Source organism: Berghia stephanieae, chromosome 5, assembly GCF_034508935.2.
Source record: "Berghia stephanieae isolate SIO BIC M18660-M18661 chromosome 5, UCSD_Bste_1.3, whole genome shotgun sequence".
Lineage (NCBI taxonomy): Eukaryota > Metazoa > Mollusca > Gastropoda > Nudibranchia > Aeolidiidae > Berghia > Berghia stephanieae.
The window spans coordinates 21497712-21519763 of NC_088364.1; the positions used below are offsets into that span (position 1 = coordinate 21497712).

The following is a 22052-nucleotide window of genomic DNA, read 5'->3' on the forward strand; positions in this document are numbered from 1 at the left end:
CTTACTCACATTCTCTCACAATACTCAGGTGTATAATGAGTACATAGTAGTTAACACCGTTGTCTTTGACAGTAAAAATTGTAAGGTCGCCTAACAGCGTCATATCTCGTCCTACATGTCAAATGTTGCTGTTGGCTGGGGACCCCTTGTAAAGCCTGGGTGAAGTTCCTGACCTCCCATAGTGGGCAGGGAGGTACTTACTGTGTCTATCCCCCTATATCTGTTTTCCAACTTGCTTTCTGTCTTTGTCTTGGAATTAGATTACTTGGTTTTGTCCTGGACCCGGCCGGTTACCCTGGCTGAGAGGGAAACAGTCAAATGTATTGTTTTGGGAGATGATTTTTTTTCCCTTGTAAATCATCTCTCTGTTATTTACTGTATTTTTTGCATGTTATCGTATATGAATTGTAAAACATTTGAGTGTATACCTCTTAGTTGGGACCAGTGCTTGTGTCCGGATGAGACTTTTAGGTGATCTCAAACTAAGTAATTTGATAGTGTGCTCTTGGAATCTACAATTGTTCCCTATTTGAACCAATTCCCCTTTGTCTTACATTTTCTTGGGCGCTTTAATTGTAACTCTAGAACTTTTTACTATCCCATTTTCTTCCTTTTTACTGGCGCTGATATGACCGTAATGTGTTGCAAGCGCCGTAAAACCCTTAAAACCAAAAACCAACCCTTGTAAAGCGCATTGAGCATGTTTAGTGGATATTGTTCTATATAAATGTTCATGCTTTTTAAAAAAAGTCCTCATCCAATTGTCAGTAAGAAATAGCTGTCAATTACTCTGAATCACTCTGAAGATGATGACAACTAGGCTTGTTGAATAACAATATGAGAAGTATCACAACCTTCCACGTACAGCTTACTTATATAAAAGTGCAACTAGGTCTGGCCAAAAAAGCCTGAAATCTAATTCTAACAAATTCAAAAAGCTTGAAACTTATTTTGAAATGTGACCTCTTGCCTCAAAATATTATATTGAGATGATCTAGATGCCGGTAATAAATTAAAATCCATTTCAAAAAGTCGGAAATCTTGCACCCGTATATTAAAAGTTGTTCATAGTTTTATAGTTTGTTGAAAGAGTAAAAATATTTTGTTTTGCTTAAACAGTGTGCCTGAAGTGATCATGTTCTGAGTGTGTGACTATTCGAGAATTATGATAAATTCATAACTGACTATGTCTGATAGAATGACTATGATTATTGAAATAGAGCCATGAATGATTATGTCCATAATGTTTGATTATCTTTAAAGATTTTAAAGATACTGAAAATTTATTTTTACTAAGTGACTAAGTGTTTCTTAAATTACTATTAACATGTTTTTCTACTGTTTCCTCTACGAATCAAAAATCCTAAAAAAAACCTTCAAAACAATCCTCAAAACATGACTTTTGGACATAGTCACTTCTGGCAGTCGATGATATAAGCCACAAACAGAGGCAAAATGGCATTCTTGCTTCAACAAATACTATATAATAACACTTCAACACCTTAGCAATTTACATGAGCACACTTTTAATTGGCTTTTCAAGTGCATTTAACACCACATTCTCCAACATCCTCATTCTTAAATTGTTGACAAAAGTGTTTGTAAAATCCTGTGGATATTAGACTTTCTCAAAAAAAGACCACACTTTGTTTTCAATAACATGCAATAGCAATACATGTTTATCCAAGACAATAGTACATGTACTTCCCAAAGTACAGTACCCCAAGTTGTGGTCACAACAAACATACAAGATTGGCAGCATAAAACAGTGTACCTTGGCGTAATCTTTTATCATTATTACTATTATGTTAAAATAAAAGCTATCCTTATTTGGAGCACAGGACTAATAAAGATATTTTAGAAGAGGTAGAGGACCGAGGAGGACAGGAACCACTATTGTCAATGGTCAAAAAAAGGAAATTGTCATGGTTCGGACACACTGTCGCCATGATAATCTGTGCAAGACTGTCATGCAGGGCCTGTAAAGGGACAGAGGAGAAGAGAACAGAAAAAAAAACCCATGGCAAGACAACATCAAAGAGTGGACAGGCCTGAATCTCAATAACCTACTGGAAAAGGCTAGAGACCGTGACGAATGGCGTAAGGTTGTGAAGTCTGCATCCCGCATGTCCCCATGATGATCAAATGGTCATGGGATAGAGTGAGTGAGTGATTATATCAAGGATCATCACTGGATTTTGTATTGACAGCATTGTTATTCTTATTTTCCTTTTCTTGTTTCTTCTTCTGTTCCAGCCATGCCTCAGAGTTGTGCAACCAGAGGTTGTACCCTTTCCTCCACATAAAGCGTTTGATGGTACCACAATGCAGGCATGCAATGACTGTGTGTTTCTCACTTTGACCTAGACAGAGAAAGAGTATAAAACGAAATAAGTCCCGCACTAAATGCATGATTTAAAACAAAATTATATTTGAGTTCAGGTTAATATTATGCAAAATCGTCAATGATTTCAGTTACTGTATTTCCTATCTTACATTTAGAAAAACTAAAATCAAATTAACGAGAATTTTAAAAAAGCATAAAATAGAAAACATGTAATTTTTTTGTCAATTCATGTCTCTATATTTCATTGGTTGCTCTTATAAAATGGCCATCTCATAAACTGGCTCTTACGACTCGATTAGTTTGCAATAGGCTTTGTCATAATAATAATAATAATAATAATAATAATAATAATAATAATAATAATAATCTATATTTTTTAAAAATGGGTTGGGGATCAACATTGTTCCATACAGCCAATGTTAAATTTTTAGCATCGAGCATAGAATTACTGACAAATCTAAAAATTATAAAACTATTTTTCACAGATTGATGATAAACCCTCCAGCAAGGTTTCCTCTAACACACGTTGTCCCAAATAGACTTTGAGGACAGGAGGGAGTTGAGAGGTGGAATTTTTGTAATAAGAAAATAAAAATCTGAAAAATGTGAGCAAATGCCTTTCCTGTGGGTTCTTGCCAGGGCTTTGTGGCAGGGTTCAAACTCAGGGGAACCATTATTATGAAATCGTAGACAAATTACTTACTTCGATAGCGCACCCTTGACGTCAGGCCTGGTATGAGAAGCAGATTGCATTGCTTACAGAAGGATCTTTTTAGATGAGGATGCCTGATGGACAAAATAGAAAAAAAATATCACTTTTAAGCAAATAATCAAATTGCATAATACAAAATGTTACTCATTGTGCTGCAAACACTGCAGTTTGCAGAGTATGATTTGAACTTGATACTAATTGCATAATACAAAATGTTACTCATTGTGCTGCAAACACTGCAGTTTGCAGAATATAGTATGATTTGAACTTGATACTAACACACCTTTACAACTATGCTTTTCTGTAAGGTAGATAAAACTCATTCTGTGGATCCAAGATTAAGATATTATGATTATGAGATGCATGACAAAGGTTCAGTTTTCATTGTATTAGACAAGATAAAGGGGCTCAAACTTTGACACATTATATCTTAGGTCGTTAGTTCAATTGATGGAAATCCTACATAAGAAAACAATAAAAATATAGATTAGTACTTGTGTACCAAGTTTTCACAGAGATGTATTTAAAAATGCCAAGTTGACAATTATGTTTAAGAGACACATCAAAAAAAGAATTATCAAAGAATTACTATTACACAAAATTAAACACATAATGTCCCTGGAAATTCCCTACTTGTTGGTTCATGAATTGGATGCACTTATTTCAATACAATGCAATTCGAATAAAACAAAACCTTGCATTCATTGAAAAATGTTTTTTTCTATTCGACACTACCAAAATCACCTTGCAATCAATGTGATTCATAACCGCAAACCTTGGTTACAATAAGTAATAAAAACTGCAAAGAGCATGCTGAGTGGAGACAAGACTAGCATAAGAAAAAATAACCTTGTATCACTTTTCCGAACTCGGTGACCTTTATTATGCATTGCCATTGTCTGATGGACTATTTTCACATCATAATGCACTAACAATAACAATCGGGGCACAAGGGCAGGGGCATTGTTAGAGTAATCTAAGCGTGGTGTAACTGAGTGCCATCGACATGAAAGTCTCTCTTTGTGTGGCTGTGTGGGCAATGGTAGGTTATACGATTATTGCAAATGAAGACAATTGAAAGAAGAATGGGACTCGTGGGGAGTGAAAAGATTATACTTTTGAGATGATGTGAGCTAAAAAAAAAAAAAAAGGGGGGGGGGGGGTGCAATGGGGAGATTATGACCTATTAACCCAGTCAGCTCACCCTAGAGATTATTGGTACCAACTTTTCAAAATTAAAAACGTTGTAAACTGAAGATACTGGCGTGTGCATAGTTCTTTTTAATTACCATCATCATGCACATATTAAAAACAGTAGCTTAATATACAAATTGTCTCAGAGAAATCTAAATTATTATGAGATAAAAATAGTCAGGGCAAAATTTGTTATGCGAGATCATAGAATTCCAGACACACAATGTCTTCTACATTTCATTCAACATTGGACCAAACAAAGAAAGTATAGTCTGTTTCTTTAGAACTAGAGTCTGTCAATTTTGATTGAATTGTTATAACATCGGTGCTGGTAGTAAACAAAGTTTCATATATAGTTAGTCTTAGGGTTGAGAAAAATAAGGGTCAAGCCCACGACTGTTGTTTAAACAAAGCCAATAACTATGGAATCACCAAAAAGTTGACTAGAATTAAATAGTCAAGGGGACAGAATGGGCTAAATGGCAGGAAAAATTTTGATTTGTAAATGCTTAGTAATGCTTGAATCACCAATTAATCTTCTATGAATCGCATATTGCATCTTTGCACCATTAGTAGATCCCATCGCCTAGGCATTCCATGAAGGAATATAGGTAATCCATTAAATAGGAATCTCCCATGTTGTCCAAGTGAGCAAATTGGAGGTTAAGAATCTTGCCCAAGGAAAAAAAAACGAAGGGTAGCCCTATTAGTCCTAAAGGTCGAATATCATCAATCGTCGTTGCTGTACGTAAGGACAAATAGTGTTGCTTGCACTATTCGTCCTTCACACTAAAGCTGGACAATATTCTGTTTTTGTTTTTACTGAGCTGGATTCGAATCCACGTAATAACATGATATATCCGTATCGTCTTAAATGTTTGACAAACCCCATCTCCTCTGTTTGTGAGTCAAATAATCAGTTGAGTGTGTATGTGTGTTTGTATGTGTGTGTGTGTGTGTTTTGTTTTTGTTTTTTCTTCTTCTGGGATATGATTTTTATTACAGAATGGTGATTGATTTCTTATAAGGAACTATTTTCGTGTACTCCTATTGGCAAGTATCCCATTCAAATACTTTTCAAGAGTTTGGGTTGGCTGGGCACTGAGGAAGATTTGTCAGGTTTTCTTTGTTTTGTTTTTTATTTGGGGGGGGGGGGGGGGGGGGTTGTTATTTTTATTATTATTTTTTAAAAATTTGCTTTGCTTTTTTGTTGTTGGTATTTTTCCTGCTTTGGTTTGTTTATTTGTTTGATTTGTGTGTGTGTGTGTGTGTGTGTGTGTGTGTGTGTGTGTGTGTGTGTTTTGCCTTTTTATATTTTTTTATTCTTATAATAGTGGGTAAGCACTCAGTAACTATTTGTTTTAATTGACTAGTATTAAATTTGTCCAAAATATTATATTAGTCATAATAGTATAAGCAGCGCAAAAAAGATTTATGGGGAAAAATATGAGAGAAAGAATGAGAGACAAGGAGAAAAGAAATGTGACAGAAGTCAAGAAAGAGGGAGAGGGGGGGGGGGGGGGATAAAATTGAGAGATATATAAAGAGAGAGAAAGGGTTTTAAGATAACAAAAGAGGAAGAAATTAGAAGAGATCGATAGATAGATGGATGGATGGATAGATAGATACATAGATAGAGAGAGAGAGAGAGAGAGAGAGAGAGAGAGAGAGAGAGAGAGAGAGAGAGAGAGAGAGAGAGAGAGAGAGAGAGAGAAAGAGAATAATATGCTTTTTTTTCCTACTCATACTCATAACGATGCTTACGTTTCATCAGTCGTTAAAAAAGTGAAGACGTGAAGGACTGAACACTCCATTATTATTAAAATTATTATTATTATTATTATTATTATTTATTATTATTATTATTATTATTATTTTATTATATTATTATTATTATTATTATTATTATATTATTATTATTATTATTATTATTATTATTATATTATTATTCTGTCCCCGCGGTTTTTTGCCATTTTAAACGCCAAAATTTGCCATAAAAAATGGTAAAATTTGCTATCAAAATAGCAAAATTTGCCAAAAAATTGCCGCTAGTTTAACAAAAATCAAACAATTAAAACAACATGTACGGTAAAAAATTGATACAAATAGGGCATTTTGTAGAATATTGATGTCACAACATGTCAACATGAATTTATTTACATTTTGAATGGTTTGAAATAATATAATAATAATAATATTAATAATAATAATAACAATAATAATAATAATAATAATAATAATAATAATAATAATAATAATAATAATAATAATAATAATAATAATAATAATAATAATAATAATAATAGCCATAGTAAGTAAATAAGTAAAAAAAAGAAGGAAGTAATCAAAATATTTTATTAACTATTTAGCTTCTTAAAATTTGGGAAATCAAAGTGAACAATCGCATAAAAAATTCAAAATTTGAAAAACTAATTAAGGAGAGGAAAAAACTAACTATTCACAAGGAAAGAGAAACAAAATCCATTTTCCAATGGGGGCACATTAAATTTGTATTCTCAACTTACTATCCAATTTTGAGCGTTATTATTATTGCTTTATATTTCAATATAGGCCTAATGGGTTTTTGAATGAAAAACATGGAAAAAATCATGAAAAATCATAATCATATCATGAAAACTAAGTGCAACTTGTGGCTAAAAATGAAATTGCATTTCATGAAAAATATTTAGAACACATTTTGTTTACATAAATGATAAATGTGATAAATTTCCTAGGATAAGAATTCAATTTTTAAAAGTAAAATTTTTGAATGTAATAAAATAAAAATAGGAATTTGGGATTATGGGATGAAGGTTGCGAGAGCTCTTCAGTAAAAAGAAAAAAAAAGGCGAAAAACAAAGCTTGGGATCTCCAATAGCCTAGGTGAGGCCATAGAGGTGGGAGGCTAGGCCTAGACATGTTTGTCCGTTATTTAGTGCCAATTTTGGATGCTAGCATTGAAAGTCACCGTTTTTCTAAATTTTTCATAGCTTTTGTTTTTTTTTTGAAACAAAAAATCGTCAATTTAGCCTAAAAACGACGAAAATTGCGGCTTTTTGTGGCCAAATAAAAATTTGCGGTCAAGGGTGAGATTTGCGGCCGCGAAAAACTGTGGGGACAGATTATTAATGTTATATATCCAATCAAGTTTCAAGCAGCAACATTTACATTTAAGTTTACTTGTTACCTCAAAAAGCCATGCACACTGACAGATAAAATGCACAATTTTTATTTAAGACTACTACAAAAATATAAATTTACATTTTCAACACACAGAAAATGGACAGAAAGCCAATTTATAAATATGTATCAAAAACGTCCATAAAACAACACAAAAACAAACAAAAACTCTGGCAGGAGTTGAACCCACATTGATTCACACTAGTTGACACCCATAGCAATCGCCTAATCCACAATAACCAGTAGAATGAAGGCAATGTTTGTATTATTAATAACAGGACACCATTTGAATGGTTTGAGTGAGGGCAGTGGCTTACATTCACAAACATTCTTCAATCTTAAAAGAAAAAAATTATTAATAAGTTTTCTGCATTTCATTCTTATTTTGTAAGATTTATCTATTCATTTCTATAATAATTATTATTGTTAATAAACGCAAACACCATTATACCGAACATAGAATAAAAATCGTAACATACGGTCAAACCTTTGAACTCTTGCCATCTCGTGTCATTACAGCTAGCATACTCTAATAACTCATATCATCAGCCTGATTTTTATTGGTTTGCTTGAATATATTCAGTTGGTGGCTTGTAAAAAAGTTAAATCGATAATCAAGAGATATTGAAGTAATATGACTATCAAAGCATATTAGATTAACTAAAGGGCCATTCCATGTCAAGTGGATCAAATTTTCGGAAATTGGGAACCACACCCCTTTTGATTTTCCTCAAACTTGGCTCAATTGAAGATAATTATGAGACATGAACAAAACCAAATTTTCAGTTCAGAATATGGATATTTGAATTTTTTACAATTTTTTGAAATTTTGTCTCAAAACGTGTCAAAATCAAATTTGCTTGTGGGTCCATTTTTGAGAGGCTATAACTTTTTTATTAATCAAGTTAACTCTCTCAAATTTGGTAATCCTGTACAACTTTTAGCGTAGATTACAGTTATTTAAAGGAAAATGAAACTATCAACTTTTGGAGTTATCTACCCTTGCATATGGCTCCCCATGCTGTTCGGCAAAAAAATGAATTTTTTCAATATTTTTTTTCTTGACTTTAATCTTTCATTTTTGGTCATTGATGATTTGTATCTCAATAAATAACATATGGACCAACATAATATAGCAAAAATATGGGTCTGGTACTATAATTTTTCGAACAATAACGCATAGCGTAATGCGACATGCACCAAAATAGCAAATTTTTGTCAACTTCAAGGCTCAAAACGGTCAAAGATGTCGGCTGGGATTTTTTTCAAAATTGGATATATTGTGCAGATACACTATTTCTATAAGCACACGGAAGCTTTCCTTGTATTTTGAGGTGCTTCATGGTAAAATTCACCTGCAAAGAACCTAAGTATCTCAACTTTAAGTTACAAAGGGGCATAACTCAATAAATTATTTAAACCCCCAAAATCAACTTATTTTACCCTACACAGATAACAAACGAAGCTTAAAATGTTTGGCTTCTAACAAACTCTTAAAAGCTAATAAATTCAATGCTTTCAGTTTATTTATTTTTGAAAAAAGGGCGAAATAATGCATTAACAGTTCAATAATTGTAGACTACACACTCATTCAGATATATCAGAGTGGCATGAATGGAAAAAAATTATCCAGCTCCTTTAGATTTATCACTTTGTGTGTTGGAATGTTCTCCCATTAAAAATAGCTTGTAAAAAAGTGAGAAAGTTGAAGGAGAAAGGACTTTTTGACGAACCCGATTCTAAAAGAGGTAAAAGAATAGTAGATGAGATTAAAGGTAAGGTAATTGAATTTTTATAACAACAATGAATATTTGCGGCTGTGTCCTGGAAAGAAAGACTGTGTTTCAGTCATAATTGATGGGGATAAAACTAAAGTGCAAAAGCGTGTGATACTTGTTAATTTGAATGAACTGCATGCTGAAGTTTTTAAAAAGTACCTACCCTCAATATGATTTTGGTTTATCAAAATTCTGTGAATTTAGACCTGATGGTGCATTACTATGGGACCATAAGGAAAGCATTCAGTTTGTGTTTGGGAAATGCATCAAAATTCAAAATTAATCATATATAGCTGTACCTAGGGATAAATTCACTAATCTGAAGAACTAAATAAAACAGTGTGTAATATTGAAAATCGAGAATGTATGCTTCATCGTTGTGAAAAATGTGCAACAGACAATCTGATAGCATTTCTTTCATTTTGTGGCCAATATAGATGTTGTGACTGTCAAGATGCATTAATTTGATTAGAACATCAGAATTTTCCTCAGAGAGGTCAACTACAGTTACTATATTCCACTTTCATTCCTGATCATAAATCGTTGTAGCATACATGCCTACTCGAAAAGAAATTTGGTTGACATCCTCACTCATACTCATATCAAGAAATGAATTGCTAGTGCCATGATCCACAGAAATTCGACTAAAATATAGTTTTTAAATAGATATTGGTCTAAAACAACACTGATGACTCTGTGTTCTAAGGATTCTCTGTGCTGATTCAAAACATGGAGTGGGGTTATAAAATCAGCTTCCACGTCTTTAGAAGTCTCATATGCAAATCTTATGCCATGTATGTCGCTAGAGCACCATTCACAAAGTTGTTTTGGGCATAAGATCTGGTTGTCATTAGAGCTTGTAGACTTGTTCAAAGTGCTAACTGTTTCACAGTTCTCCTAATTCCATCACAAGGCGATTTTCCCATGGATTGTTGCAAAAAAGTGACATTCCGCATGCAATCCAATATCTTCATGATGATGACATTATTTTGAAAATTTTTATGCTAGGGAGAGATGACTTCAAATGTCCCACCATCTGTCTCATAAATGTGTGTACTGGTGCAATGTCATGTATAAATAGTCACTAGCGATAAAAATACTAATATGATTTAATTTTCCATTCTCCCAGTAATACAACAAAAGGATGAGGTGTCAATTGTGTATTGTCTCAATGACGCCTCAGGACAGTATCTTGAATGATAAAAGAATAACTTTCAGCAAAATCTAATAGAACTATGGCTACGGTATTATCATTCAGGGTGTCTTTCATGCAGCTTGAGACTGTGCACAGTGCAATAAAACAATCAATGTGGTCTAAGGTTGTTTTGCAGATTTTTTCAGTAATATTTTCAACAGTATCTTCCAGTATTAATAAAGTAGCTCTGCCAGTATGCACCACTGTTTGAGTGTAAGAATATCACCGAGATCAAGATCATTTTGAGAAAAGAGATTATTAAGAAATGCTTTCAGATTGTCTGTTCCAGGACATTTTTCACAACTATACATTCTGGATTTTCAATATTACACACTATTTTACGTAATTATTCAGATTAGTTAAATTTATCCTGAGGAACAGCTAATATGATTAGTTTTGTATTTTGATGCATTTCACTAACAAAAGCTAAATGCATTCCTTTTGGTCCTACAGTAATATACCATTTGGGCCTGAGTTCACAGAATTTTGATAAACCAATATTACATTCAGTTATTGAGGGTACTTTTTAAAAGGTTGCGCATACAGTTCATTTAAATTAACAAGTATCACACGCTTTTGCACTTTAGTTTTTTCCCCATCAATTATGACTGAAACACAGTCTTTCTTTCCAGGACACAGCCGCAAATATTCATTGTTGTTATAAAAATTCAATTACCTTACCTTTAATCTCATCTACTATTCTTTTACCTCTTTTAGAATCGGGTTCGTCAAAAAGTCCTTCCTCCTTCTTTAACTTTCTCACTTTTTTACAAGCTATTTTTAATGGGAGAACATTCCAACACACAAAGTGATAAATCTAAAGGAGCTGGATAATTTTTTTCCATTCATGCCACTCTGATATATCTGAATGAGTGTGTAGTCTACAATTATTGAACTGTTAATGCATTATTTCGCCCTTTTTTCAAAAATAAATAAACTGAAAGCATTGAATTTATTAGCTTTTAAGAGTTTGTTAGAAGCCAAACATTTTAAGCTTCGTTTGTTATCTGTGTAGGGTAAAATAAGTTGATTTTGGGGGTTTAAATAATTTATTGAGTTATGCCCCTTTGTAACTTAAAAGTTGAGATACTTAGGTTCTTTGCAGGTGAATTTTACCATGAAGCACCTCAAAATACAAGGAAAGCTTCCGTGTGCTTATAGAAATAGTGTATCTGCACAATATATCCAATTTTGAAAAAAATCCCAGCCGAAATCTTTGACCGTTTTGAGCCTTGAAGTTGACAAAAATTTGCTATTTTGGTGCATGTCGCATTACGCTATGCGTTATTGTTCGAAAAATTATAGTACCAGACCCATATTTTTGCTATATTATGTTGGTCCATATGTTATCTTTTGAGATACAAATCATCAATGACCAAAAATGAAAGATTAAAGTCATGAAAAAAAATATTGAAAAAATTCATTTTTTTGCCGAACAGCATGGGCAGCCATATTAAAGGGTAGATAACTCCAAAAGTTGATAAACAGTTTCATTTTCCTTTAAATAATTGTAATCTATGCTAAAAGTTGTACAGGATTACCAAATTTGAGAGAGTTAACTTGATTAATAAAAAAGTTATAGCCTCTCAAAAATGGACCCACAAGCAAATTTGATTTTGACACGTTTTGAGACAAAATTTTAAAAAATTATAAAAAATTCAAATATCCATATTCTGAACTGAAAATTTGGTTTTGTTCATGTCTCATAATTATCTTCAATTGAGCCAAGTTTGAGGAAAATCAAAAGGGGTGTGGTTCCCACACTTGGTCCACTTGACGTGGAATGGCCCTAAATGGAAAAATTTAGCACTGACAAATAGGCGTTAGAAGAATGTATTCGTCAGTACTGACGATCAAGGGCTAAGGTAAATCCATCAGTACTGACCATAGTTGCGAGCACCCATTCCATTGCCCTGGCCTAAAAAATATTTTCAAGTCGGTAATCAGTCTATAAAATAATTTGATGGATAGTTTGTGAAATGGATGAAATAAGCATTGATTGCCAATAATTTAAAGAAAATAAAATCCAGAAAACGAATCATAGCTGTACATAGGTGCAATTTTTGTATCTACAGTGTTAGTCAATTTTGAGGAGAAAGAAAGGAATGCGATTACCTCAAATTTTGCATAGCATTTGTATGTCGTAATGATAATGATTTTCTGCTAGTACAAAAAAAATTCATATCTTATTTATTCATTTTTAGATTTTAATAAAACTGTTATGTGTTAAAATATTATTGTTTTGAATTTTCATACTATTTTTACTTGAAACAGCTAGGTAGGCCCTTTTTTTTGTTTGTCAACCCATCCATTTTATGCACTTTTCATCACACATTATACAGCTACTATTAATAATATAAATCAGTGAAAAAAAAAAAAATTTAATGTTTGAAACTTTATCTTCCTATTAAGTATTTCATGAATTGAATAGATGGGAATAGGCATTCTTTACTTACAAGCGAATGACGTTCTTTTCAGCCACAAGCCTCATTGTCTGGATGTAATGCTGACAAAGTTGGATGTTGGCTGGATCTTGTTCTAAAACCAGTCGAGCTGCCTGAAATTGAAACACAAGATGCAGAAATTACCATAGTTTTTGAGTACTGTATTTTTGAAACCTTTGCATTTAACCTTTGAATATCAACATACAAAAATATGTGCTATCAGTACGAATATTTTCTGTGCGAAAACCTTGCAAGGTGTCACATTACATATTTATTATTTTGTGCAATACCTGAGAACACTAGATATCAAACTATTTGTGAGACACCATGCATTTGAGAAGCACTACTATGTTATGACGATCTATCCAGGATGCAAACTCATTACCACATTTGTGCACCGTCGCAAAACATCCCGGAAGCTTCGCCACAATGCACCATTCAACACAAGGGGTACATGTTGGACAGGTGGCAACACACAAAACCATGTGTAACCTTAAACGTTTAAAGTCTGGTTTATAGTTTAGTGAGAATTACTCAAAAAATGAGGATAGAAAAAAAAAACAATAACAAAGACCCGAGTGACGTCAACTTCATTTTATCTATACAGTTCCACCGTCTACCCCTTGTCCACATTGCCCCTCCCCCCTTCATATTGGAGTTATTGGAGTCTGAATAGCCACGAGAGACTATTCAGACTCGACGTCCAAACTGTCACTTCGATTAGTAAAAATATGTAAAGGAATAGTAGTGAAATAGTAGAGAGCGGTGGGACTGCCTGAAGCCTGGGATAATGAAAATACTAACGAAAGAGTGATAATGGAGAGCCTATGTGGTCTTGTGGTATGACACTCACTTTCGGATCGGAAGGTTCTGGGTTTGAGCCTCGCTCGGTGCATTGTTGAGTCATTGGAAAAGGCTCTTTGTCTTTACTCACATTCTCTCACTGAACTCAGGTGTAAAATGAGTACCTGGCTGTTAACAGCGTTTTCTCTGTCGGAAGAAATTGTTATATCGTCTAACAGGCGTCATGCCTCATTCTACATGTTACGTGATGCTGTTGGCTGTTGGTCAGGGACCCCTGCTTGTGAAGTATTTTGGGCACGTTTACTAAAAGGTTTAGTTTCGTGGATATTGTGTTCTAAGCTCAAGTTGTTTAAACTGATGCTACAAACTACATGCAACAATATAAATTTTAAAAAAATAAACACAATACCTGCATAAATTTTTTACTAAAACAAGACTAGACGTCTAGGTAACAGTTAAACTGATGAGAGCAGTCCAAAAACACGGTATGGCCCAAAAGAAAAGTAGGAAATCCTAGAGCTAATTAAAATGAACCAAAAGAATCAAAGTAAGAAACTCAAATGAATCAACACTCAACACAGGTAAAGTAGAGAGTCGTGTCCCCTCTCTCAATCTCAGTTTTAAATCGGAGATGTCAGTTAGGGGGTCTGCTAACTAGTTTAAAATATTTTACTTTAAAGCATACACAGCCGGAATTTTACCTGGAATAAGAAGTTCACACGCTCGAACATTTCCCGGTGAACAAATGGTGTTTTCCCCATCTCGAACCCGAACGTTTGTTTGGTTTCCGATTAGAAAAATAAGTGAGAGTATAAGAATAAACGGGTAAATATTCAGCAGCATTCACGATTTGAATTTCGACAAACCACTGACACCATCTCATGAGTAGAACTAATGATAAGAAGTAAATTAGATAAATTTAGGCAAGTCGTCAGAATATCGAAAGTAAAAACAAACAAAACAAAACTAGAAATATCAGAGAAAGGGTTTCTTGAGCTAAAACGTGTCTACGTGATAGTTAAACACCAGCAACTCTTTACTATAGTAAATCTCTAATTTTTTAAAATAGTAGTAGTAGTAGTAGTAGTAGTAGTAGTAGTAGTAGTAGTAGTAGTAGTAGTAGTAGTAGTAGTAGTAGTAGTAGTAGTAGTAGTAGTAATAGTAATAGTAGGCCTACTACTACTAATATTATATATTATTATTATTATTATTATTATTATTATTATTATTATTATTATTATTATTATTATTATTATTATTATTATTATTATTATTATAATAATAATAATAATAATAATAATAATAATAATAATAATAATAATAATAATAAATAATAATGATGATGATGAATGATGATGATAGATGATGATGATGATGATGATGATGATGATGATGATGATGATGATGATGATGATGATGATATAATATATAGATAATAACAATAATAATAATAATGACAATGATGATGATGATGATGATGATGATGATGATGATGATGATGATGATGATGATGATGATGATGATGATGACGATATATAATAATAATAATAATAATAATAATAATAATAATAATAATAATAATAATAATAATAATAATAATAATAATAATAACAATAATAATAATAATAATAATAAATAATAATAATAATAATAATAATAATAATAATAATAAATAATAATATAATGATGATGATGATGATGATGATGATGATGATGATGATATGATAATAATAATAATAATAATAATAATAATAATAATAATAATAATAATAATAATGATGATGATGATGATGATGATGATGATGATGATAATAATAATAATAATTTAATTAAATTGAGCTTTATATAGCGCAATATCCATTAAATGTGCTCAAAGCGCTTTAGAAGAGGTCCCTGGTCAACAGCAACATTTAACATGTAGGACGAGACATGACGCCTGTTAGGCGATATTACAATTTTCGGACAAAGACAACGCTGTTAACGGCCAGGTACTCATTTTACACCCGAGTACGGTGAGAGAATGTGAGTAAGGAGCCTTTTCCAAAGACTTAACTATGCGCTGAGTGCGAGGCTCGAACCCAGGACCTTCCGATCGGAAAGCGAGTGTCATACCACTAGACCACATAGGCGCACATAATAATAATAATAATAATAATAATAATAATAATAATAATAATAATATAATAATAATAATAATAATGATAATAATAATAATAATAATAATAATAATAATAATAATAATAATAATAATAATAATAATAATAATAATATAATAATAATATAATGATGATGATGATGATGATGATGATGATGATGATGATGATGATGATGATGATGATGATGATGATATAATAATAATAATAATAATAATAATAATAATAATAATAATAATAATAATAATAATAATAATAATAATAATATAATAATAATAATAATAATAATAATAATAATAATAATAATAATAATAATAATAATAATAATAATAATAATAATAATAATAATAATAATAATAATAATAATAATAATAAACTTCTTCTTCTTCTTTCAAGTTATCCCGCATTTTGCAGGGTTGCCATCATGAATGCCACATCTCCATTCATCTCAGTTCAGAGCATCATCTTCCTCCAGGCCCAGTTCTTTCATATCGTCCTTTACCTTATCCAACCGTCTAGTCTTTGGGCGTCCCCTTTCCCTCTTTCCCGCTAATTTATAAGTCCCAATACATTCTTTCCCATGTACTCCTTCTCTCGTCTCTTTACATGTCCGAGCAATTTCAATCATCTTCTCTCATTTTTATTGATACATTCTCCACTTCAGTCAACCTTCGAATTCGTTCATTTCTCACTTTATCTTTTCTTGTCCATCTAAGTGACCATCTCAACATCCTCATTATTTCTGCCACCTCAACTTCTTTATCTTGTTTCTTTGTTGTAGCTGCTGTCTCTAGTCCATATACCATTACTGGTCTTACAACTGTTGTATATATTTTCCCCTTCAGCTTTGCGGTAATTCGTTTGTCACACATAACTCCAATTACCTAGCTGCTTGTATCCTCTTCTTAACCCCCATCTCATTGCTGCCATCTCCTTGTACAGTTGTTCCTACGTATTTGAATTGGTTTGACTCTGGCACATCCTCTTCTATCTTTATTGGTGGTCCTGCTCTCTGTGCTACGTCATCCGCATACATCATGTTCCATGGTACCTCGCCGGGGTTCTGTTAGAAAATCCATTACTTTTGCAAACAGCAGTGGGCTGAGAGCAGATCCCTGGTGTAATCGTACTCTTACATTAAATGGATCAGTTGAGCCAACAGCTGTCCTTACCACTGTTTTGTTTCCATTGTACATAATATCTTGGATAACTTTGATATATTTCTCTGTTACCCCTTTTGCTCTTAGATAGTACCACATTTACTTCTCTTGGTACCCTATCGTAATATGCTTTCTCCAGGTCAATGAACACACAATGTAATTCTCTTTGCTTTTCTCTATACTTATCTGCGGTCACTTTTAGAGCAAATATAGCATCCGTTGTACTTTTACCAGCAACAAATCCAAACTATTCTTCATTTATATCTACATCTTTTCTAATCCTCTTATCGATTAGTCTTTCCCATATCTTCATTGATACCCCTATAGTTGCCACATTCTTGAACATCTTTTTTTTTTTGTATATGGGAATAAACGTACTTTTTGTCCATTCTTCTGGCATTTTCTCTATATGTAAGATGTCGTTGAATAACCATACCAGGAAATTTAACCCTTCATCTCCAAGTGATTTCCAGAATTCTGCTGGTATCTCAAATGCTTTCCCCATTTTCATTTGGCGCACTGCATCCCACACCCTGTGCTTGCTTATCTCATCTACTATCTTCTCTTTTGATTGAATAACTGCGCTTCTCCTCTCCCTGTCATTCTCTTCATTCATGAGGTGTTCGTAGTACATTTTCCATCTTGCTCGAATTTCTTCATCTCTGCCCAATATTCTTCCATTCTCGTCTTTGGTCATCTTAATATGTCGTATATCTCTCCTATTCTTGTCCCTCTGTTTCGCTATTCTGAAAATATTTTTCTGGTCTTCTTTACTTTCTGCGGCTATGTGGTCTTGTGGTATGACACTCGCTTTCGGATCGGAAGGTCCTGGGTTCGAGCCTCGCTCAGCGCATAGTTGAGACCTTGGAAAAGGCTCTTTACTCACATTCTCTCACCGTACTCAAGTGTAAAATGAGTACCTGGTCGTTAACAGCGTTTTCTCTTACAGGCGTCGTGTCTTCTCCTAAATGTTAAATATTGCTGTTGGACAGGGACCCCTTGTAAAGCGCTTTGGGCACTTTTAGTGGATATTGCGCTACATAAAAGCTCAATTTTTTTTTACTTTCTAATTGCTCATATCTACATATCTTTGAATGTCTCGGACTTTGCTTTTACAACGGCTCTTTTTGCTTCTTTCTTTGCATGCTTATGTTCATCTATTTTCGTAGCATCCCTGATTGTCTCCATGTTTTTCCTTGCTTCCCTCTTTTTCTATATTGTTTCTTGAACCTCTTCATTCCACCACTGTTTCTTTTCCAACATTTCCTCTTCGCGAGCTGACCCTAGCACTTCTTTGGCCACTTCACGGATTGTATCAGCAGTTCTTTTCCATTCCTTTGGGAACTCAATTCATAGTCTTTCTTTCACTGTTGTAGCAAATATTTCTCTTTGCTCTTCCTCTTTTAGTTTCCACCATCATGTTTTCCCCTCATTTTGTTTCTCTTTCCAAATGCCAATTTCGCAATAGCAATCTTATGTTGCGCTGCTATTCTCTCTCCCGGCAAACTGCCACAATCTGATACTTCCTTCAAATTTCTCCTCCAGCACAACAGATAATCAATCCACTTGTGTCTTTCTCACACCACTTGAATACGTCACTCTGTACTCATCTTCCTTCCTGAAATATGTATTCAGTATTGCCAGATCCATCATTGTTGTAAATCTTACAATATCTTCGCCTTCTTCATTTCTGCTGCCATACCCAAATCTTCTAACAATCTCTCCTATCCGATATTGCTTTCTCCAACGTGCCCATTTAAGTCAGCACAGATGAAAACTCTTTCTGATTTGTCGACCATTTCCATGTTCATCAATCTCCTTCCAAAATTCTTCCTTCTTGTCTATACTACAACAACAACAACAACAACAACTACTACTACTACTACTACTACTACTACTACTACTACTACTACTACTACTACTACTACTACTACTACTACTACTACTACTACTACTACTACTACTACTCTACTACTACTACTCTACTACTTCTACTACTACCACTACTACTACTTCTACTACTACTACCACTATTACTACTACTACTACTACTACTACTACTACTACTACTACTACTACTACTACTACTACTACTACACTAACTACTACTACTACTACTACTACTACTACTACTGCTATTAATAATAATAATAATAATAATAATAATAATAATAATAATAATAATAATAATAATAATAATAATAATAATAATAATAATAATAATAATAATAATAATATCTCAAGCTAAAATTACAAACTAACAATGGCTGGACACAGGTCTAAGTTCAAAGTTTATTTATTTTATTGATTTATCGAATGTTAAGCAGCTAGAAGCTATGGAATGTAAAATTTATTGTACAAAAATAAATCCAATAGCTAGCTCCCGCCCCCCACCCCCATTTTTATACCTTTTATAACACAATTAAGGTTACTTGAAATTTGGATGAGGGTGACCTTCATCTGCGATTGGACCCCAATCGACGTAGGACTGACTTCTAGTACCTACACATTGGCCTTAATTAGTTAAAACCACAAATTATTTTTTTTAAAAAGCGAAATGTCTTTATTTCGATTAAATCAAAGCATTGACCTTCCAACAAAACATAAATTCCCAAACGTTATCCTCCATTAAAAATATAAAGCTAAACAGTACATGCAGAGGCCCCTGTTACAAATAAAACTTGGTTGAAATTTAAAACATCATCCAGTGTCAGGTCTGTTGCACATGTTAACGACCATCACTTTCCAATTCCAATCCTATCAAAAGAAGTCTCATATTACAATAGTGTTTGGTCAACATGGAAAACAATGGCGAGTAAAAAATCAAAAACATCTGCCAAGTGGCTTTTTATCTCTTGCCATGGCATTACGTTACAACACCTATAAATACGTTCTATGAAGGTATTACGTTGATTAAGAATAATTTTTCTTGTTTGTTTTCAAAGGATTTATGACGATCCTAAAACTTTTGGGTTAAGCGCGAATAAAAATGGAAAATGGTGTGAAATCAAGTGATATCTTTTATCAGGCCTAGAGTTTAGCACCGCTCACAAGAAAATGTAATAAACGGAAAATATTCCTCAAGATCACTTAAAGAAAAAAAAAGCGACATGGGTAAAAGAATAACAACAGAAAATAAAAATAAATGAAAAAAAAATCCTATCAAATAAGTAAACAACCCCCCCCCCCCAAAAAAAAAAAAACAACAAACAAACAATAAAAACAAAACAAAATACCCCCCCCCCCCCCCCCCCCCCAAAAAAAAAAAACAAAAGCAAAAGCAACATAAACAAACAAAAAAGAAAAGTGGGTGGAGCAGATACTTGTTGATAATGACATGACAAGAAATGAAGGAGTTGAAAAGTACCAGTAGTAGTAGTAGCGTAAGGCTCTACACCTCCAAATTCATTTCGTCAACACAGCTTTGGAAGTCTTCTTCCGCCTGTTGAAGTCTACCATTTTTGTTCCGTGGAAAGGTCTTCTCGATGTGAGCCTTGTTGTTGAAGGTGCTCCCTTTATGATTATTTTTATAGGGGTGCTATCTGTGGCTTCATACAGAGCAATCTCCACTAAACATGCTCAAAGCGCTTTACAAGGAGTCCCTGTCCAACAGCAACATTTAACATGTAGGACGCCTTTTAGGCGATATTACAATTTTTTTCGGACAGAGGCAACGCTGTTAACGGCCAGGTACTCTTTTTACACCTGAGTACAGTGAGAGAATGTTAGTAAAGAGCCTTCTCCAAGGACCTAACTATGTGCTGAGCCAGGCTCGAACCCACAGTGGGACTCAAACCCTCAATTTGATTTTTTAAAAAACAAACTATAATTTTCATTGAATGACATTTAGAGCCTCCAGTCATCCACCCATCACACTAGCTGTATCGTACGTGATCTTTTTTTTTCCATGAAATGATAATGATTTGGAACAAATTCAGCATAAAGCAATATAAAATACAAGATTGTCTAAAATAAGTATAAGGATATTCATGGTATTAATGGTATGCATATGACTATGACAGAGAGAGAAAAGAAAAGAATCATAAATAACAAAAAAAAAAAAAAAAAAAAATGGAACTGATTTTAAGGAAGTCAGAAAATTCTTTGTTAAGTCGGAAATTAGAGTTTTATTCAACAAAATAAATCATCTGATTCTTTTGGCTGTGTTTTTCTAAATAATAATAATAATAATAATAATAATAATAATAATAATAATAATAATAATAATAATGATAATAATAATAATAATAATAATAATAATAATAAAAACAACCAATCCCCTCTTCCAATCCCCCCCCCCCCCCCCCCAAAAAAAAAAAAAAAAGAAACAAAACAAAATAAATCATCTGATTCTTTTGGCTGTGTTTTTCTAAATAATAATAATAATAATAATAATAATAAAAACAACCAATCCCCTCTTCCAACCCCCCCCCCCCCCCCACGAAACAAACAAACAAACAAACAAAACAACAAAACAAAAAAAATAAAAAAAATAAAAAAAACAACTAACAACCCTACCCCCTAAAAAAACAACAAAAACAAACCCAACAAAATAACAAAACAAACAAACGAAAAAAACAAAACACACACGCACAGAAAAACAAAGCAAAAACAAAAAAACAACAAAAAACAACTAAAAACAAAACAAAATTTTAAAAAACCTCCCCAGAAAACAAAACAATATTGTCATTAAATGGGCATCGATTATATATAGGAAAGCTACATTTGCATCTTATTTGGATTAAAATATATACAAAACAAAGAACTTGACATCTTCATTGTAATCACTGTTTCATTAAAATGGAATAAAGTATGTAATGATAAATCTATGGTATCAAAAGAATTAAACAATGTATGCATTTTCACTTTCTGATTATCTGTTGGCAATAAATGAACAGAGTGAAATGCAGTATTACATAAATATAAAGTATAAATCGATTTTATCAATTGAAACCCTCTTGGATCACAGTACAGGCACCCACGGAAAAGCAAGACTTAGGGAACTTATTCAAGGATAGAACAGACATAGATCACTGAAACAAATCAATAATGTAAAAACCTTGAGACCAACAGACTTTCCAATGC

General features: G+C 33.0%; 3 protein-coding genes across 3 annotated transcripts in view; all 3 read right to left on the reverse strand.

Moving 5' to 3' along the window:
• The window catches only part of LOC144972596 (uncharacterized), a 277443-nt gene that overhangs the window by 90130 nt on the left and 165261 nt on the right, over positions 1–22052 (reverse strand). The window lies entirely within an intron of this gene.
• LOC144974098 (uncharacterized) lies at positions 1510–14607 on the reverse strand. The gene is made up of 4 exons (XM_078916992.1): positions 14356–14607; positions 12863–12963; positions 3051–3133; positions 1510–2363 (listed from the first exon to the last, which is right to left on the reverse strand). The coding sequence occupies exons 1-4, from the start codon at positions 14413–14415 to the stop codon at positions 2179–2181; spliced, it is 429 nt and encodes a 142-aa protein (XP_078773118.1). The 5' UTR covers positions 14416–14607; the 3' UTR covers positions 1510–2178.
• Positions 17215–17664, reverse strand: LOC144973884 (uncharacterized). The gene has a single exon (XM_078916771.1). It carries the CDS (start codon positions 17662–17664, stop codon positions 17215–17217), a length of 450 nt encoding a protein of 149 aa, XP_078772897.1.

Bases quoted from the DNA above. Each gene is read 5' to 3' on its own strand.
- LOC144974098 (XM_078916992.1), bottom strand. From the start codon at position 14,415: ATGGGGAAAACACCATTTGTTCACCGGGAAATGTTCGAGCGTGTGAAC. The intron at 12,964-14,355 runs GTAAAATTCCGG...TTTCAATTTCAG, and splicing joins GTGTGAACTTCTTATTCCAG to GCAGCTCGACTGGTTTTAGA. The intron at 2,364-3,050 runs GTAAGTAATTTG...TTCTCTGTCTAG, and splicing joins GTCAAGGGTGCGCTATCGAA to GTCAAAGTGAGAAACACACA.
- LOC144973884 (XM_078916771.1), bottom strand. From the start codon at position 17,664: ATGACCAAAGACGAGAATGGAAGAATATTGGGCAGAGATGAAGAAATT.